This window comes from Daktulosphaira vitifoliae, unplaced genomic scaffold (genome assembly GCF_025091365.1).
Source record: "Daktulosphaira vitifoliae isolate Bord-2020 unplaced genomic scaffold, ASM2509136v1 Scaffold_2, whole genome shotgun sequence".
In the NCBI taxonomy this organism is placed as follows: Eukaryota; Metazoa; Arthropoda; class Insecta; order Hemiptera; family Phylloxeridae; genus Daktulosphaira; species Daktulosphaira vitifoliae.
The window spans coordinates 42497194-42516144 of NW_026099573.1; the positions used below are offsets into that span (position 1 = coordinate 42497194).

The window sequence follows — 18951 nt, forward strand, 5'->3', positions numbered from 1 at the left end:
AAATATAGAAAATAATAGATAAATATCTAAGGTATCTATAAAAAAAAAAATTATATTGATTCGGTCATTTTTAAAAAAGTTATGGCAATTTTAAGTAAAAAAAATTGAAAAAATATCAAAAATTAGCGATTTTTAAATTTGTAATTTTTTGGGGGATTTCCCCCATTTACGGGGAACGAGGGAATTTTTTTCAACTTTTGAGGGTAATGTCTTCAACTAGATACGATTTGTGGTCTTTTGACATATTATTCATTAAAATCGGTTCAGTGAGAGCTGAGATTGAGTGTATACAGACACAAAACAAAAAAAAAAACACATCATAGTAAAATTAATACCTTCTCAGCTTCGCATCGAAGCTAAAAAATATTGTCCTGACAATTATTTTCCTATGAGTAATCGTCTATCAAAATAAAAAAATTATCATTTAGAAAAGTAAACTTTATTTATAATTAAGCAAATAATTTAACAAGCAATTAATATTTTAGTGAAATTTTAAAGCAAAGAGATTCTAAAATTACAAATATACAAATTATTGTAAAATGTAACAGTTTCACAATGAAGCGTTTTTTTTATAATTTTGATGTTGATTACTGTCAGATTTTCTATTACTGTCTCAATCATGCCGCAATTCACAGTGCTGAAATTTTTCTAAGTTATGAGAATAATTGGTACACATATTATATATATATATAGAATGGAACATATCTAACTGATAACTCATATAACTTATGATCTCATAACATTTTATACATTTTTTTAATTCATTTATACAATATAGGAATATATTTAAAATATTTTTCATGTTATTTTCATTTAATTACAAAATATATTAAAAAATGTATCTTTTAATCAAAATTTATTTAGTATTTGAAAATAACCATTTAATAGATAAGTATTAAAGAAAAATTTTGATAACAAACACTCTTACTTTAATTTAGTATTTAAGTTTACATAGCATTTACAAGTTTGTTAAATTTTGAATTTTTTTTATGATTTCTTTATGATATCAAACATTAGTCTGCGTATGTAAAGTACAAAAATAAACATTACCTTTTTACGTTTTTCTCAGGTAACAGCACACGATTTCCTTTCCATGAAATATAGTATTGTTTGAATGTGCTTTTTACAGAAATTATTTAGTCAAATCTTTATTACAAAATTTTAGAACCGTTTTCGTATGTTAACTACAAGTTTTTGGTGGTAAGTCAAGTTAAAAGTGATTAAAATTATTAATTTGCGTGTTTCTATCATTGGTATCATATTATTTTAGGATATTTCTTCTTGGGAAATTTGTTAATAAATGGCGCTTATTCATTATTATTCGCGTTTAAGTTAATGAAATATGAACCTATTTAATAAACAACTCCACGTGTTTTAGATAACTTTTCTATAATATATTTGATAAACTTAATATTACTAATACTTGTTTTTTCTTGTTAATTACAAATGCTTATTCAAGTGTTAATAGTTATATTGGAAAAGAAATCTTCTACTGTTAAAAGTAAATAAAGTAAAAAGATAATGTTTACTTTTGTCTTTTACATACGTGGACTAACGTTTCATACCATAACAAAATTCAAAATTTAACAAACTTCAAAATATTGTATAAGTGTAACTAGTAAATTAAAATATGAGTGTTTAGTATCAAAATTTTTCTTTGAAACTTATCTATATAAAATCCGTTTTTTAATATATATTTTGTAATTGTAATAAATAACATAAAACATATTTTAAATATAGTCCTATATTTTAAAAATTGATTATAAATATATATATATGTGTGTGTTAGGTAGATCATATATAAATTCTGTTCCAGTGTGTATATATGTATAAAATTCTTTTTTTTTTTTTGAGAAAATAAATATTTTACTTTTTAATTTCATGAATCTATTTTAATAGATAAGATAAAATCATTATGTTAATTATTTTTGCTAAGATAAAATATAATTGTATCAATAACTTTTATCATGAATGTTATAAATAAATCTTATATTCTTAAAGTTTTAGTTAGATAATGGTCTAAATTGATTATCTGGAAGAGGTATGCTCTGAATAGAAGGTATCATAGACATAGAACGAGAAGTTTTAAATGGAGGTTTTGGAAATATAATTCGTGCTTTTTGTTTTTTGGTCCACCACCGAACTGCATATTCAATTGTTAACATGAAACTCGCAACAAGCATTCCCACAACTAAAAGCACAAACATCCCTTGAACATCATCCAACGTGAGTTGTCGATCCACAGGTTTTGTTTTATACGTCAAAGACTAAAAATGTTTTATTGAAAAACAAAATAAAGTATTAATATTGCCAGTTTATTATAAAAATTCATTTTTACTTGTTTTGTCTTTGAACCTTGAATGATTTCCCATTCTATATCTTTTTTTATTTTATACAATAATCCACTTTGTTGAGATCGTAGTATAATATCACCAAATAAGTTACGAAACTGAAAATTTTTTTTGTACGCCAACCCTATATTGAAAGGAATATAACACTCGGATCCGACGTGAAAGAAAATTTTACGATTGTTATACCTAGTTTTTAAATAACTATTTTAGACACGCAGTTCTTTTTATACATGTTTAATATATATTAATAAATTTACTGTACTTTTCTATAAAATTGCTCTGAGACAAATAGGTGAGAGAAATTTTGGAGCCCAGAAACGCGTAGTCCAGTATGAATCGGGTTTTGACAATAAAGTCCATGGCATCTTCCAAGGTGGTCATGAATTTAACGTTTTTAAACAGTTCCTTTGACACAATATCATCAGTTGCATTGAGGTATTTTTTCCATACACCTTTATCTGTAAATAAAAAAACTATACATAATGCGTACTATATAAAATTACAGTATAGTTATCAACTAATTTAGATCACTTACTTAATGTTATGGTCCTATATTTCTCTTGCATCAACTCATATGAAGTATCCGCAGTCATTGGTTGTGCGGGTAAAGTAATAAATGCAATTATAGAGCTAGTGTAAGCAGTGGTGATTATTATTGTGAAAATCCAATATGTTCCTATATTCATAATTATAATTAGCTAGTAGACTACAGGGTGATCAATTAAGGATAAGATACTCTTGTTGACAATGTAGTTGAACTAAATTTATTTATTTATTTATTCAACGGGATTGACCCTTATTATACAAAAATATAGTTACTGAAAATGAAACAAAAACAAAACAAAAAACAGTAATATAAAAATAATAAACATTAAGAAAAAAAAACAAACATTTAAACAAAAGTATATAAAATAAATGTTTAATTAAAATTGAAGAGGGGTCTTCATTGGCATTTTTCATTAAACGTTTAATTGACTCATTATAAATATAATTAGAAAAATAGATAGGTATGAAGAAGAGAATGTGATTTCTGGATATTCTCTGGGTAATTTTAAAATTAATTAACGCTAAAAGAGATGGAGAGTCAACTTTACCATCACGTAAATTTTTTAAGAATTTAGTATCTAGGGCCTTTCGGCGATCAGCAAGTGAGGGAAGATTAAGGTATTCGGCAATAGGTGAGTATTCATGTTGGGGATGGGGAATATCTAATACAAGACCAGTAAACCGCAAAAACCTACGTTGTACTCCTTCAACCAAACAAGCGTCGTTGGCTGCATATGGATTCCAGATGATAGGACCATACTCTAAAATAGGACGAACTAAGACACAAAATAGTGTTCACAAAAATCACTAATTTTTTATCGATAGCCACGGCAATTTTGGTAGATCCCAATGACGGGTAATCTGGTAGACGAGTTAGTTATGCTTGAGAAGTTTGTAGTCGACTTCTTACGTTCTTTGGGAGAGAAGTTGCAACTTTTTGTTCACCATTAATGTATACAATCTTCAAGTTTGATTCACCATTACGAGTTCTCATGTCCAGTTCTTAGAGACAGGAGCGTAGCGATTGACGTTGCATAGGAGTTTTATCGCGTACAAAACGAAAATTACCAAAGGAGTGATTACCAGAATTTTTACGAGAGTTTAATTCAATAAGTAGGCGTGTTACTGTCACTTAGGCATCACATATAATTTTAATAGGACGATTAGTTCCAGAACGAGATTTACCAAGCCGAATTATTTTAGAACTTGTAGGAATTTCTAAACCAAGAGGTTGTAGGAAATTACAAATAGACTGTTTGTTGTTGGTAATTCTCTCATTAATAGTAGAAGACAAGGATTCAGGTACATCATACACAATTATATTATAGGAACACCTTTCACGCTCAAACAGCTCCTGCAAGACTGGACCAATACTAGAAGACGTCTGGGTTAACGATTCACGAGTTTCAAAGTTACTTAGTTTAGTATTAAATGTCACAATTTCATTACTTAGTCTAGCATTTTCAAGTTTAAATTCAGAAATTTGAGCGAGTGCACGTTTAAAATCATTTCTAAAGCTATTATTCTTATTGATAGGGTAGTGATCTTACAATTAGTTGTTGAGCTGAGTAACCTTACAAACTTTGAAGTAAATTCGATGAACTAATAAATATAGTTTAAAAAATTGAAAAAAATCGAACTATAAAGTTAAAAATTATTTTTAACTTTTTAGTTCGATATTGCTTTAAAAGCGTGTTTTTCAGTTTTTTTTAATTATATTTATTTTTTACTTTTTAGTTTTTTATGACATCGTTGTCACAGTCACAGAGTGTTTATTATCAATTATGACAATCAATAGATATAAATTTTGTATTGCCAGTTAGTGTGTTTGTAAACTCACAACAATGTGTTTTATTACCATTGATAATAAAGGCTACCTGTAATTGTAATCCCTTATATATTATACACGTATATTAAATCAAAAAAAGTTTGTCGAGTTTGGTCATGCGGCACGTCCGGAGCCGGTGGCGTACATCATCGACGTTGTCACTTTAACAACGGGAAGAAGACTAAACGTATAAACAATAATACTTATAGTAGGGCGACGGATGATAAAGATGGCACGAGTGACGGGGCCGTGTCTCAATAAAAATTTGTTTATATATATAAATATATATAATTGATATATATTATAATTGATGACACGCACGCACGGTACGAAAACCAAAAATAAAATTATACAGGAAAATATTGTAGTTGGTGAGTGGTGAACGGGGTGGGGTGAAAGCGTTACGACAGTTTAGTCTCAAGGTCATAGACGACGGGATACGCGAGAATAATAACACATGGCGCGTGGAGTTACAAACAACAAACACACATACATGTGAAACTAATATAAGCGTGTTAAAAAAACTATAACCTCCAACGACTCGCAAGCTTAAAGCAAGAACTAATTATGAAGAAAAACACCACCAAACAAAAAACGACGAATAGAATATTTGTAATTAATTAACTTATAAGGAACACAAGTAACTAGGTTAACTGATAACACTGATTATTAAATTATTTTTTTAATTTTCTTGACACTATTGAATATTTTCAGTTTTTGTAAAGGTTAATATTGTCTCATTCAAAAATCACACATTAATAAGTTATTAAATAATTTTTTTTCATCCCAGAAGGTTTGAAAAAATTGTTTAACTACATATTATTGTAAAGTTTTTTTGAATTGAACAATTTTTACATTTACGAAAATTAAAAATTTTGAAGAGCTTCTAAGAAAATTAGTGTTTTATCCTTAGTTGATTAATGTACTCTGTATAAAATGTTTGGTTAATATACTATTTGAAGTGTACCGATGAAGAGTCTAGTAGATCCTGTTTTGGTATTAGTCCACGATCTCGTTCCTTTGAATGTAAAAAGGTTAGTGAATGTACCAAACATATAACAACACATGTTTTCTATTTCTTTAGGAGTATTACACAACATTTTAACGTTTTGATTGTTAGTAAAAGCTATAGGGAAAATAGCTAAAATGTATGTAAATAATACCATAAACCAAATACTCCAATGAAAAGGACCAAATATTGCTCTATACCTATTAAATAAGCATTTATACGTTCAATTAGTTAAGTTGCATGATTAGTTATATATAATTAATTTGATAATTATTAACTCTAATAAAAACAGATTTACTTTTAAGTTGTTATTTAACATTGAAATAGAAATAACAATACCTACTAAAATCAAGGTTGATTATGTATATTATAAGATATTAGCTTGGATGCGAAGCTTAGAAGGTATTAATTTTACCATGATGTGTTTATTAATTACTTATTTTTTTGTGACTGTCACTACTTTTTCTCAGCTCACACTGGACCGATTTTTCTCAACAATACGTCAAAAGTTCACAAATTGCATCTAGTTGAACACATTACCCTCAATAATTAAACAGTTTTCCCTCGTTCCCCGTAAATGGTGAAAGTACCCCAAAAAATTAAGTTTTTTTAAGTCCGAAAATTTTTTTTGCATAATAAAGTATATTATATTAGCTTTAATTTAAGGTATATATAAAAGTGTCAGTATTTCCGGAACACTTTAAATATTTAAGTTGAAAAAGTTAATTTTTTGTGAAAAAGTATTCATTTTGAATCCACCATGTAAGCAGGTAAAGAATTAAATTTATAAAAAAAATATATCAAATGATAAGTAAAAACATTAGGCATCTATTAAAAAAAAAATTATATTGATTTGTTTATTTTTGAAAAAGTTATCACAGTTTTAAGTAAAAAAAATTGAAAAATTTCGAAAATTAGCGATTTTTAAATTTGTAATTTTTTGGAGATTTCTCCCATTTACGATGAATGGAAGAAAAATGTTCAATTTTTGAGGGTAATTTCTTCGACTAGATACGATTTGTGATCTTTTGACGTATCGTTGAAAGAAATCCGTTCGGTGAGAGCTGAGAAAAAGTGGTAACAGACACAAAAAAGAAAAGTTAATAAATAAAAAAAAATATATCATAGTAAAATTAATACCTTCTCAGCTTCGCATCGAAGCTAAAAAAATTATTTTATTTTGTTAATTTTTCCAAATTTAATTGATGTTTTAAGAAAAATAAAAAGTGAAAAAAATGTCAAAAATTACTGATTTTTAAGATTTTTTTGGAGATTTCTCTCATTTACGAAGAGCTAGGAAAAATTTTTCATTTTTTAAGGGATGTCTCTTCAACTAGATATGATTTGTGATTTTTAGACGTATCGTTGAGAAAAATCGGTCCAATGAGAGCTGAGAAAAAGTATTGACAGACACAAAAAAAAACCCAGCACAGTGGGGGCTATGGCAATGATTTTTTTGCAATTTTCCTTAATTCTTTTTGAGTTAGAATTTTGTTTTTGAATAATCCACCAATTTTCTTGAAATTCAACACCATCTACAGATTTTCATCGAAGTGTTTCTTATAATAGTGATTTTAATTACAGTCAGATATCATTTTTATCATTAATATTAATAATTTATACTTGTTTTAACCATGCCACGCCCACACTGTGCCGCGACCACACTGTGCTTCCGTTTTATTAATTACTTGGACAGCGCAAAAGAGCCCAATGAAAGAAATGTACCACAATCTCGCACAAGAACTGGAGAAAAGTCGACTATTGGATAACGACTATTAGTTATGTAAATTCCTGAAAGTCCAAAATCCGCTTTTTTTTCTATTAAATCATTAATAATACGTTGTTCAGGCTCATTCCTAAAAATAAATTTATTTGAAATCAGTTTATTGACGATTATAAAATTTGGTGTATCAAATTACATCATATCTTTGGAAAAACTAGCATCATGTATATCTAATGTAAAATTTAACGTTTGAGCTATCATTCGTAATAATCTGATTTCGATACCATCCCAATAGTTGCTGTCATTTTGATCTGTGTCAGGTCTGAGATGTGAGCTTCCATAAATAATTAATTAAACAAAATATAAATATCTTAATTATTTAGAGATTCATCTAAGCTTATATGAACTCCCGCAAAATTTATTATGCATATTAAATAAGATTAAAACTATATTAAAATTATTATTAATTTAAAAACGAAAAAATATTAAAAATATTAAACTCAAAAGCCACAAAAACTTACTAAAAAGTGACTTTTTAGTAATTTTTTAGTTTTTAAATTAATAATATTTTTAATATAGTTTTAATTTAATTTAATTAATTAGCCACAAGTGATCAATTTTTATTATATTATTATGCATAGTTTAACTCATCGATTTTAACAATTTTCCAAGAAGCAATAAGAACTTGATCACTTTATTAATACTTTGAAACGTAATATATTATATTAATTAAGTTTTTTGTACTTTTTAAAAATTGACAATTGTATGATATATTTAATAATACTGGAAAAACTTACCTACGAAATATTAAAGGTGGTTTATCGATGGCAGACAATATAAATCGGTGACCCTGAAAACCATGATCTAACTTAGAAGGGTACAAGTTTACTTCTGGTCTTGTTAAACGATTCTTTTTCCACGTGGTCAATATTTTTTGAACACTATTTCCTAAACTGTCTACATAAATATCATGAGTGTATAAATTTATATCAGGTACTGCCTAGATTAACACACGCGATAAATAAATGTTCATGAATTATTGATTTACTTTGCAATAATTACAACACTGGCATAATGATGGATGGAATGTGGATATGACACCCATATCCCCATTGTCAACTTTTCACCGAATTATAAAGAAGAAATTGAATTGTAACATAGTGTTTTTATAATTTTGATAATGCAACACATTGTTATTTATTAAATATTAAACAAATAAAAAATGAATCTGTAGATAATGTTTAATTCTAAGAAATTGGTGGATAATTACAAAAGCAACATCTTACATTCAAAAATATAATGCATAATTTTTTAATTATGTATTATATAATTTTTACAATTAATTATTTTCAAATTATTATTGATTTTGATTTTTAACATGTTAAAAGTAATCATTCTTAACGTATTTTTTTTTATCCTTTAAAGTGAAAGTTTATAATAAAAAAAAAATGAATTTATTATTATAACTTTTAGCTCGAATTGCAAGTCATCATTACATAAAAAAAAATGGTACTTCTTAAGATTAATATGTTATCAGGAAATTTTATAATTACTATTTACAGTAAATTTATCAGAAAAGCTCAATATTTTGTTTGCATTTTTTAAACTTATAGTATTAGTTATAAGCTTTAATTTAACATATGTTTAAAGAACGCAATATTTCCGGAACATTTTCAAAAGTTATGCTGAAAAAGTTCTACTTTTTATACTTGTGTTTGAAGTTTTTAACGCCCCCCAGTATAAGGGGTATATATAATGTATTTAGAAACAAAAATTTGTTTTGATCTATACATTTTTCGAAAAGGTATAGCAATTTAAAATCGAAAAATTTAACACATAAATAGCATTTTTTTAACTACAGCAGCCGTTTGCACGTAGAAGATAAGTTGGGACATTTTTTTTAAATTTATGGTACGTATTATAAGCTTTAATTTGATATATGTTTAAAGGACGCAGTATTTCCGGAACATTTTCCAAAGTTAAGTTCACAAAGTTGAATTTTGTAGAAAAGTTGCTATTTTGAAACCCCATATTGTGGGCAGGTAAAGGATCAGATTTTCAAAAATATTATATAAGATACAAGAGAAATACATGAGATATTTAATATAAAAAAAATTATATTAATTTGTTCATTTATAATAACTTTTTAGAAAAAAAAGTAAAAAAAGTATCGAAATTTACCTATTTTAAAAATCATAATTTTTAGGGGATTTTCACCATTTACAGGGAACGGAGGAAAAATGTTCAATTTTTTAGGGTAATGTCTTCAACTTGATATGATTTGTGATCTTTTGACGTAATTAAATAAACACATCATGGTAAAATTAATATGTTCTCAGCTTCGCATCGAAGCTAATAATATGTATTATTAAGAGTAAAATTTATAAATTACCGAATTTATATGATCACTAAAATCCACCAAAAAAAAGCTTAACCCGCTTTTTAGATTAGTAACAATCAAGGGAACCTCGTTTTAGTCATTAAATTTTTGCCCCCCCATGTAAAAAATAATCCGGCGCCCCCGTGCTAGATCACAAATAATTTTCTCGTCATTAATATAATAAAATTTATATATTAAAAATATATAAATATATTTATAGTTTTTTTTATTTTTTGTATAGCGTCCTTTAAAATAATTTGGTAAATTTTCTTTAGGTAAAACACCTTTATGAGAAGGATATTATAAGGGCATAAGATATTATATTATAAATGAAACTATAGAGGCAATATACTACAAATGAAATTATTAATATATGACATTGTAAATATATTGTTTTCATTACCTTTTCGTTATTTGATTCATGTAAAATTGGTCCGACATCAGCCACTAATAAATCCATTAGATGTTGTGCGACTTTACCATTAAAAAATTCTTTAATATGCCACTTAGAATCAGACGTAACAACAAATACTCTACTGTTAAAGGCATATCCAAATTTGGCAACTGTATGATCAAGATCATGACATAAAATCATATAATTCCTACAACCAGGCTCACTAACTTTTGATGTTTTTACTTTTGCAGAGTGCCGAGATATATGGTAGACTTCATATGACACAGATTGTATCGATAATAACACAAAATTCAAAACATCCTTAAGAAGAAAACATTATTCATTTTTTAAAAGTAATTTCTAAATTAACTTTACATGTTTACTCTGTTCAATAGTATCATTTAAACATTTAAAATACCAAAACTTTGATTTTTTAAATGTATTAAACAAATCATAAATAATTGAGATTTCAACTTTTTTATTAGATCAGTCAACATTAATTAATGTGTAAGAGACTACATTTTCAAATAAAATTACACTATGTTTAATGAATAATTTAGTTTATATCTATTAATGAAATCCGATTTTAAGTGTATTAGTGCAAATAAAGTTCAACTAAAATTAAACAATTATTCTGAGCACCAATAAATATGCGGCTGGTCGTCGTCGGCCGTGTGGCACTTGCTGGACTTTGCACCGTGGCGTATGGCACGCGATGTTGGTCAGTCAAATACTCATAGTAGGGCGACGGCTGATAAAGGTGGCACGAGTCGCGGGGCAACGTGTATAACGAAGCGACGCGGGGCCGTGTCAAAATCAAAAATTAGGAAACTTTTTTGACAATAAATTGATAATAACGAAGCGTTTTCAAGACAATTTCAAATAAATTGAAATCTTTTTCGACTAAGATGGAGGACACCTTTCATCATACCATTTATAACTGCATAAATTATAATACAATTTGCAATAGAATTGGTGCTGATATTAATTAGTTCAAAATATTATAATAAAGTGTACCACTTAAACTTAAACAAAGTTTTTAAATTGATCTCAACATAAGTTAGATAATATAATTAAGACATAACATTATATTCTCAACTTACTTTGTGGTATCGGTCATTCCCAAATAAGTCGTCAACAATTATATTTAAATGACATCTACTCAGATATTTGTTTATAACTATGTTAGTTAATGAACTCAGAACTTTAACTTCTTGTTTATCTTTCTTTGATAATAAAATAAAATTTTATAAGTACCATAATAGTACATTTTGAGTTTTATATTTTTTACTTACATGAACTACATTTAAGTGCAATATATGATTTTCTAAATGAGAAATAGATACAACGTATTTATTAAAAACTACGCTAAAAATTAACAATCGAAATGTCAAGAACTTCATGTTATCTCTTAAAAAGAGTTAAGAATAAACACAATTTTAGTAGTAAGGTTTTTGTGTTCTAACACAGTCATACAATGGCAACAGTAACATCACATTATTTACAGTCATGCAATCGTATGACATAACTGATGCCACTTTGATTTTATGAAAGTAATAATAATAATTGCAGTTTTGAAAGAAAATGAGACTTTGATTATTAATTTTTTATTGTGTTTGCATTATTAAATTTGTGATTTAGTTTTCATTTTTTTTTTAAATTGATTCATGACCATGTTATTTTCATAAACGAGAATGGCGACTAATGACAAAATTATAACATACAAATTTAGTAATGTTTTTGGTGCAATTAAATGAGCCAAATGTCTAATATCATTTTAGTTGTATGAATTTCCACACTAGTAAAATTTTTACAAGTATTGTTAAGAAACACACAATATTTGCTCACAAAAGTTAAGTAATCAAATATGTAAAATATTTATTTACCTAAGTTTAAACACCACCCCAAGTTGGCCCACTTAACGTACGTACAATGTAAAGTTTTCAAATGTATCATAATAAAATTTATATTTAAAATTTTTTTGCATTAATAGGTCAAATATATTAAATGATATATTTTTCTCTGACCTTAAAATACGTTTTTATGTTACAATATATATAATTTTTTAAATAATATAGGGGGCTAAACTCTCCAAGTATTTAACCATTTTTTGCCAATGTGTATAGAATTAGTGTAAAGTTAAAGAGGATTTAGTGCAACAGCACACTTAATTTGTTTGAATAAATTTAAAACTTTTATACTGTTATTCATAGTGTCACAAACAAGATTTAATTATGAAAGGAAATTTCTTTTAAATTTAGTTTTGCTCATCACATTAAAGAACCAAGAGTTACCTGAAAAGTAAGTCTACACATTTTAAAAAGTGAGTATAGTGCCGGACTAAAGCCAATATGGGCGCCAAGATCACTGACAGAATAGGTCTCTCTTCCACAAAAATACCTTCATAATCGCAATTTTTAAAAATATTGCAGAGGGCCATAATATATTTCATCCACCATTAAAAAGAAAATTGAATAAAATAATAAATATTACAAGCTGTTTTGTGTCCTAAAACGTTTTTAATATAGACGTAGGTAATATTACCAAAAAACGAACACCACTGTTTATAACAATTTATTAATCTGTCTGTAACAAGTTGTAGTTGGTAATTGTTACAACAAAGAAAATATACATGTTGAAATCAAAATTAAAATTAGTGTAATTATTTATTTTACTATTAAGTAAAAAAATTATAATTTATGCTGATGTAGTTTTACAAAATAGCAGGCTGCTATGTGATTTGTTTTTTTGGAACTCTTCGCGACGATCAGTGTTATTGTCATTGTCATTGCATCGTTATTACCGTCTTATGTTATAATTGTTGTTTGTATAATTGTTGTTTTACTAAATTAAATTGTTGATATACTTTTGTTTAGACAGTGATTAAATATTATTTTTAACTCCTTCCTTTCAACAATACAAATTTAATCTTACTGTATTATCACAATTTTTGATATGATAACACTAATTGTTTATTCATTGAAAAATTTTGATTTTCAACATAAAATAATTAATTAAAATTATTGTTTTAGTTAATTTATAAATATTTTAGTTTTAATGTGTAACTGAGGAACTATTAGTTTTACTTTGCCTGTTTTCTTTTTGTGCCTGTATACGCGATTACTACCATACCTACTGAATTGATTTTATTCAGTGATACGTCAAAAAATCAAAACGTATCTAGTTGAAGCTATAAACAGCATAATTTTTAAAAATTCCGAATTGTCTCAATAATAAATAGAAATGTTCTAAATAATTACGGTTGTCAAAAAACAATCAATGTTCGTATTTTTAGTATTCACTTTACATTGATATACCTTTTTGACAACTTGATGAATTATTGCGGAATGACTATTGATAATACTAGAAACATTTGCTTTGCCGACAAAATACTTTTATTGTATATTCAATCATTAATTAAAAGGTACTTTGAGAACTTGAAAATCATATCAACATTTTGTTCTTTTCAATATTAGAAAATCTTTCAAAATACCTATCTTTTCTAAACCTTATTTAAACATATTATTTTTGAAAATACAATCATACAATCAAGGTACTGGGAGGCTTAAAAATCATATCAAAATATTTTGTTTTTTAATTTCTTGATTATTTTCCAAAAATCCTAACTGTTTCAAACCTATATTAAGCTAAAGATAACACAATGTACTTTAAGATGAAAAAATAAAAACCATTTAAAATCACGAATTCCAGAAGTTACGGGGTATTAAAACCAATAATGATACAATTATTGTCAAAATATCCCATTTTGTAATATTTTTCACAGTAACATTATTTTAACATCATTTTTAATTATTTCAAATTTAAGGTTGTTTAGTATAATTGAAAAAGGAAAACCTTCTGGTAACTAATTCTTTATGATTAATCAATCTCTGAAGTCAAAAACAATATAATTTTTGATAAATATGTTTAATTTTTTTAATATATTTTAAATACGTATTGAAACGTTTTACTACAGTGTTTTAAATAAATAAAATTAAAGCAAAACACTGAATATTTTTTTATTGCATTCAAATTTATAACACTATAATTAATGTAATCATGAGTAGTTATTTTTTCTAGAATAATTAATTCTCCTAGGTTACTTAAAATAATTAAACAAAAAATTATATATATGTACATTTTTGATAAATAATATTGCTTTGGCAGCAAAATTTATTTTGAGCAACCTTTAAAAATTTGCATGTGGTTTTTTAGAAGAAAACCCATTGAAACTATTTGTGAAACTGTTCATCAAAATATTCGTAGTGAAGTAAATGACTCAGACGAACCTTGTAGTTCATCAATAACACCTGATAACAAAGTTCCTATCAATAAATTAAACTTATTACACGAGAGATTAAAAAACATGACGGACATTTATGAGACTTTAAATCGGCTTAAACCCAAGAAAATATATGATCCTTTTGTTTCTGATAAAACGTTGCATCAGGATACTACATCAGAAAAAAATAAAAGGATTGGAAAAACTAATACCTCGTTAAATAGTCCAGTCGATATGAAAAATGATGAGTTAAATGCTCTCTCAAATAACATAGAGTCAATGAAAAACTGTTTTGTTCAATTAGCCGAAGCAGTAATTAAATAAATATGTGTATCTAATATAAGATTGATACTTTATGAAAATCAATATATTTTTAGATATCAAAAGTGGCTCTCGACCAAAATGAATTGAAACTAAAACTAGCTAATGTCTATGCAGAAACGTACAAACAAACGCGAGAAAATTTTGAGATTACTAGTGTGACACAAAGTTGCAAAAATATTGCAGAACCTGAAATAGTAGTAACTAAATCTCAAAGCATAACTACTGTTTCAAAAACAAAATTTGAAAATAATACAACAGTAAAGCAAATAAGAAAAGAAGAAATAGCACCGAAAAATTCGTCAAAAATCAAAACTACATCAACTAAAAAACTTTCAATCAATGATATTCGTAAAAAAAAACTTACAAGTTCTAAGGATAGTATGAGAAGTAAAGCTTCAAAACCAAGTAAAAAAATTCAAAACATGAATGGAGAAAGTTTAACCTCTAAACAAAAACTTTTAGAAAAGCATACTTCTACTACAGGTTTAAATGGAAAACACTTGGACAACCCTTTTAAAAATATACTAGAAGAAGGATCTTATACAGATATGACAGATGAGGTTCTTTTCTCTAACCTGGATAAGATTTTAAAAAGTATGAAAACACCTAACAACACTGTTGAAAATTCAATTGAGAGTAATATATTTAATTTAGATAGTAGTGCAGGATTTAATAGTAAATCGAAAAGTTTGTTAAATAAAATGTCACGAGAACTTAGTAATTCAAACAATTCTAAAGAGATTATCGAGGAAATACCGAAAAAAGACTTGGTGCCAGGTTGTGATAGAATATGCCAACAATTAAATTTAAAGTCATTGTATCCAAAACAATTTGAAGAAGGTTCATGGGATATTCTATCATTAAAAACAACTAATTTTCAAAAAATTATATCAGAAAAAAATAAAAATAATTTGAGTAATACTACTATTGATAAATCTATAGTCAACGAAGAAAAATGGCTGAGTTTTAACGAAATATGTGATATCATACTTAGGAATAATAATAAAGTAGACAAATTTAATCAGCACGAATTTATTAATGAACCTAAGCAAGAAAAAAAATTGAATACTGGCCAAATTGACGAAATGTATATAAAGAGCGAGTGTCATGACAATTTAAACAACCATATGTTAGAAACAAATGTTTCAGATAAACCCAATGGTTCCCAAAATAAACAAAATATGAAATTAGAGCAATGCTGCAGTAAAGAGATAAAAATTGAAGAAAAAAACGATGCAAATATGAACTTAGATGAGAAACTGAATTTAAGTTGTAATCAAAATGCTATATGTTCATTTCTTAAATCACAGCCAATACCAGAGTGGTCTAAAATATCTATATATTCTAGAAAAAATGAACTTGAAATGTCTTGTAAAAATGATGAGAACTATGAATTTTTACCATCTAAAATAGTACCACAGCGTACCAAATCTTCTGGTTGTTTAAGTAAATATAATGATGACAATAATGAAAAAGCTGAAAAAATCAAATTAAATAGACCCTCAACTTGTCCTTGTGAACGTAATAGTATCTGTAATTATTTAAAAACACAACCTATACCAGAGTGGGTAACATCAGAAAATACACTAAAAAATAAAGCTGAAAAAAAACAAGAGACTTCAAGTCGTTCATGTAAAAATAATGAAATTTGTCAATATCTAAAATCTCAACCAGAACCAGATTGGACAAAGTCAACAAATGAAAAGCATAACATTAATAAAATATTTAAGTGTAACAATGATGGCATATGTCAGTTTTTAAAATCGCAACCCGAACCAGAATGGACAAAAAATTCAAAACTTTTCCAAGAAAATAATAATATAGAAATTGTTGAAAATCATAAACCTTCAAGCAAATCGCCATTGAAAAATAATGATATATGTCAATTCCTAGATTCTCAACCACAACCAGAGTGGACATCAAAATGTCCTAATAAAAGCAATCTTAATTTAAAATATGAAATTAAAAAAGAAGAGAAAACTTCATGTACAAAATGTAATAGTAGTATTTGTGACTTTATTCAGACTAGATTGGAAACAAAAAGTACTTTAATGTCAGTTAACATTATAGAACCCAAAAAAACCAATTGTCCCATAAATATTGATAAGCAATCAAAAGGTAAATAATAATAGGTAAATTTTTAAAATTAAAATATGAAATTAACTTATTACTTATATTTTTATTGAATTTAATTTCAGAAATGAAGTCGGAAAGTGACTCATATTGTGACGAAAATAACATCTCTGAAAACACTAAAACATCATTTAACTCATACAATGCGAATAATTCCTTTTCTGGAAATCGAATAGATAAAATAGCTACTGATAATTCAGTAAATTTCGATTGTAAGAAACACAATGAAAATGGTCAATATGATTTGAGTGTAATGGACAAAAATAATTGTGATTTTCTGTCAAGTTCACTTGGTAATAAACAAGAGTCAATGTGTGTGTTACAATCCACAACTAATGATACTTCTAAAAGATTCAATAACGAAGTTTGCAATAAAAAATGCCCTATAATAGATTCTACATTAATCAATAACATTAACGTTGATTCAATATTGATCAAAAATAATCAAGAAGATGAAGAAATAAAATCTGGTAAAAAATGTTTTTGCCCTCAGAAAACTACTAATCCTATAATTGATGCTAAAAAAGATTCAACGAAATATCCTAAAGAAGATCAAAACACTAAAATATTAAGTCCTTGTGGACCGTGCATAGGCAAATACGAATCAGAAATTATGCAAAAAAGTTTTACTCAATGTCAATTAAATACTCAAAACGAGAAAAAAGATCATTGTGATATAATGGAACCGAATAACGAATTGAAAGAGAAAAAAACAATGAACGCTTTAGAGGAATCCAATATAAATAAAAGTACGATATGTCCGTGCTTTAAAAAAAAATCACTATTGATAAATGATTCAGACAAAAAAGATGAAATGCAGTTTCATAGCAATGTCCCATGTTCTTGTACACAAAATACGACATTCTTATGTTCTACGGAAGTCCAATCCGAATATCCCAGTACCGAACCCACTTAAGTAACTCGTGAAAACTAAATAGACCACAATAATAAATAATTATCATTACCTATCTTGTAGGTTTTTAACATAAACATTTGTTAAAAAGTTATTATACTATTTAAAATGTTGGTATATTGAATAACGTTGATAATTTTAATCATTTTTTCTTGTTACTTTAAAAAAGTGTTAAATAAGCAAAAAATTGGAGGTTCCAAGCATCACTTTCGTCAATATTGGTCATTTATATCTACTAAAAAAAACTAAACATCTTTCATAATTTTACCGAATATTTTGATTTTTTTTAAATTAAGTTGTGAATCAATTTTGCGTATAATAAAATGTTTTAGTTCAATTCTGGATTTATGGCGGATTATATATAAATTTACCAACGTTAGATATTGTTCTTCTTTTCCTTAGAATTTATCCCAATTACTTGCGATCAACCAACCGATCTCTTACATCATCTATATATACCCATACTTTTTGACAAAATTTTTATATCGGCTGTCGATCAGACGCAACCCCTCATTTATCGCCTTATTACGACTGGTAGAGGGGCTGTGAATGTATTCTGATCCCGTTCCGCAGGGTAAATACAAAAACATACCAATACTTGATAGTAAAATTAAATTTTAAATCGCTCATTTGTAAAAAGTATAAATCAAACAAAACTAGATAATTAGACAAAATACAAACGTGATAATATATCAAATAAAGCGCAATAAAATGTAACGACAAAATAATAGAGAATAAAGTTGTACTCTATTGTATTAATAAAATAATAAAATGATCTTGAGAACACTCGAGATCATTTTGATACTGGATAAGTTACAAGAAATATTACAATCAAATTTTATAATTTATCTGAATGGTTTACTACTTAAGAGATTGTTTGTGGTTGAAAACATAAATTAAATTTGTACGTGCCTTAAAACTTAAGGCATGTAATAATATTTTAAATAATCTAATATTGTTGCCGTGTATTAAAAGCAATGCGTGTACGTTTCCACAGCATATTGTGTAATCAATATAATTACTTATAAAAACATCTTATGCAAAATTTTCTTGCATAAAATCTGCGTT

The 18951-nt window shown here is 26.7% G+C and overlaps 2 protein-coding genes across 2 annotated transcripts; one reads left to right on the plus strand and one right to left on the minus strand.

Moving 5' to 3' along the window:
• Positions 1 to 1788: 1788 nt before the first annotated feature.
• On the minus strand, positions 1789 to 11715 carry LOC126899212 (ionotropic receptor 21a). Its single transcript, XM_050673814.1, has 11 exons — positions 11527 to 11715; positions 11335 to 11457; positions 10241 to 10552; positions 8255 to 8457; positions 7654 to 7791; positions 7423 to 7590; positions 5693 to 5934; positions 2887 to 3027; positions 2614 to 2809; positions 2339 to 2537; positions 1789 to 2267 (listed from the first exon to the last, which is right to left on the minus strand). The coding sequence occupies exons 1-11, from the start codon at positions 11632 to 11634 to the stop codon at positions 2004 to 2006; spliced, it is 2094 nt and encodes a 697-aa protein (XP_050529771.1). The 5' UTR covers positions 11635 to 11715; the 3' UTR covers positions 1789 to 2003.
• On the plus strand, positions 11709 to 17886 carry LOC126898291 (putative uncharacterized protein DDB_G0282133). Its single transcript, XM_050672232.1, has 7 exons — positions 11709 to 11748; positions 12445 to 12532; positions 14447 to 14825; positions 14891 to 15677; positions 15732 to 16283; positions 16401 to 16955; positions 17036 to 17886. The coding sequence occupies exons 1-7, from the start codon at positions 11709 to 11711 to the stop codon at positions 17884 to 17886; spliced, it is 3252 nt and encodes a 1083-aa protein (XP_050528189.1).
• The last annotated feature ends 1065 nt before the right edge of the window (positions 17887 to 18951 follow it).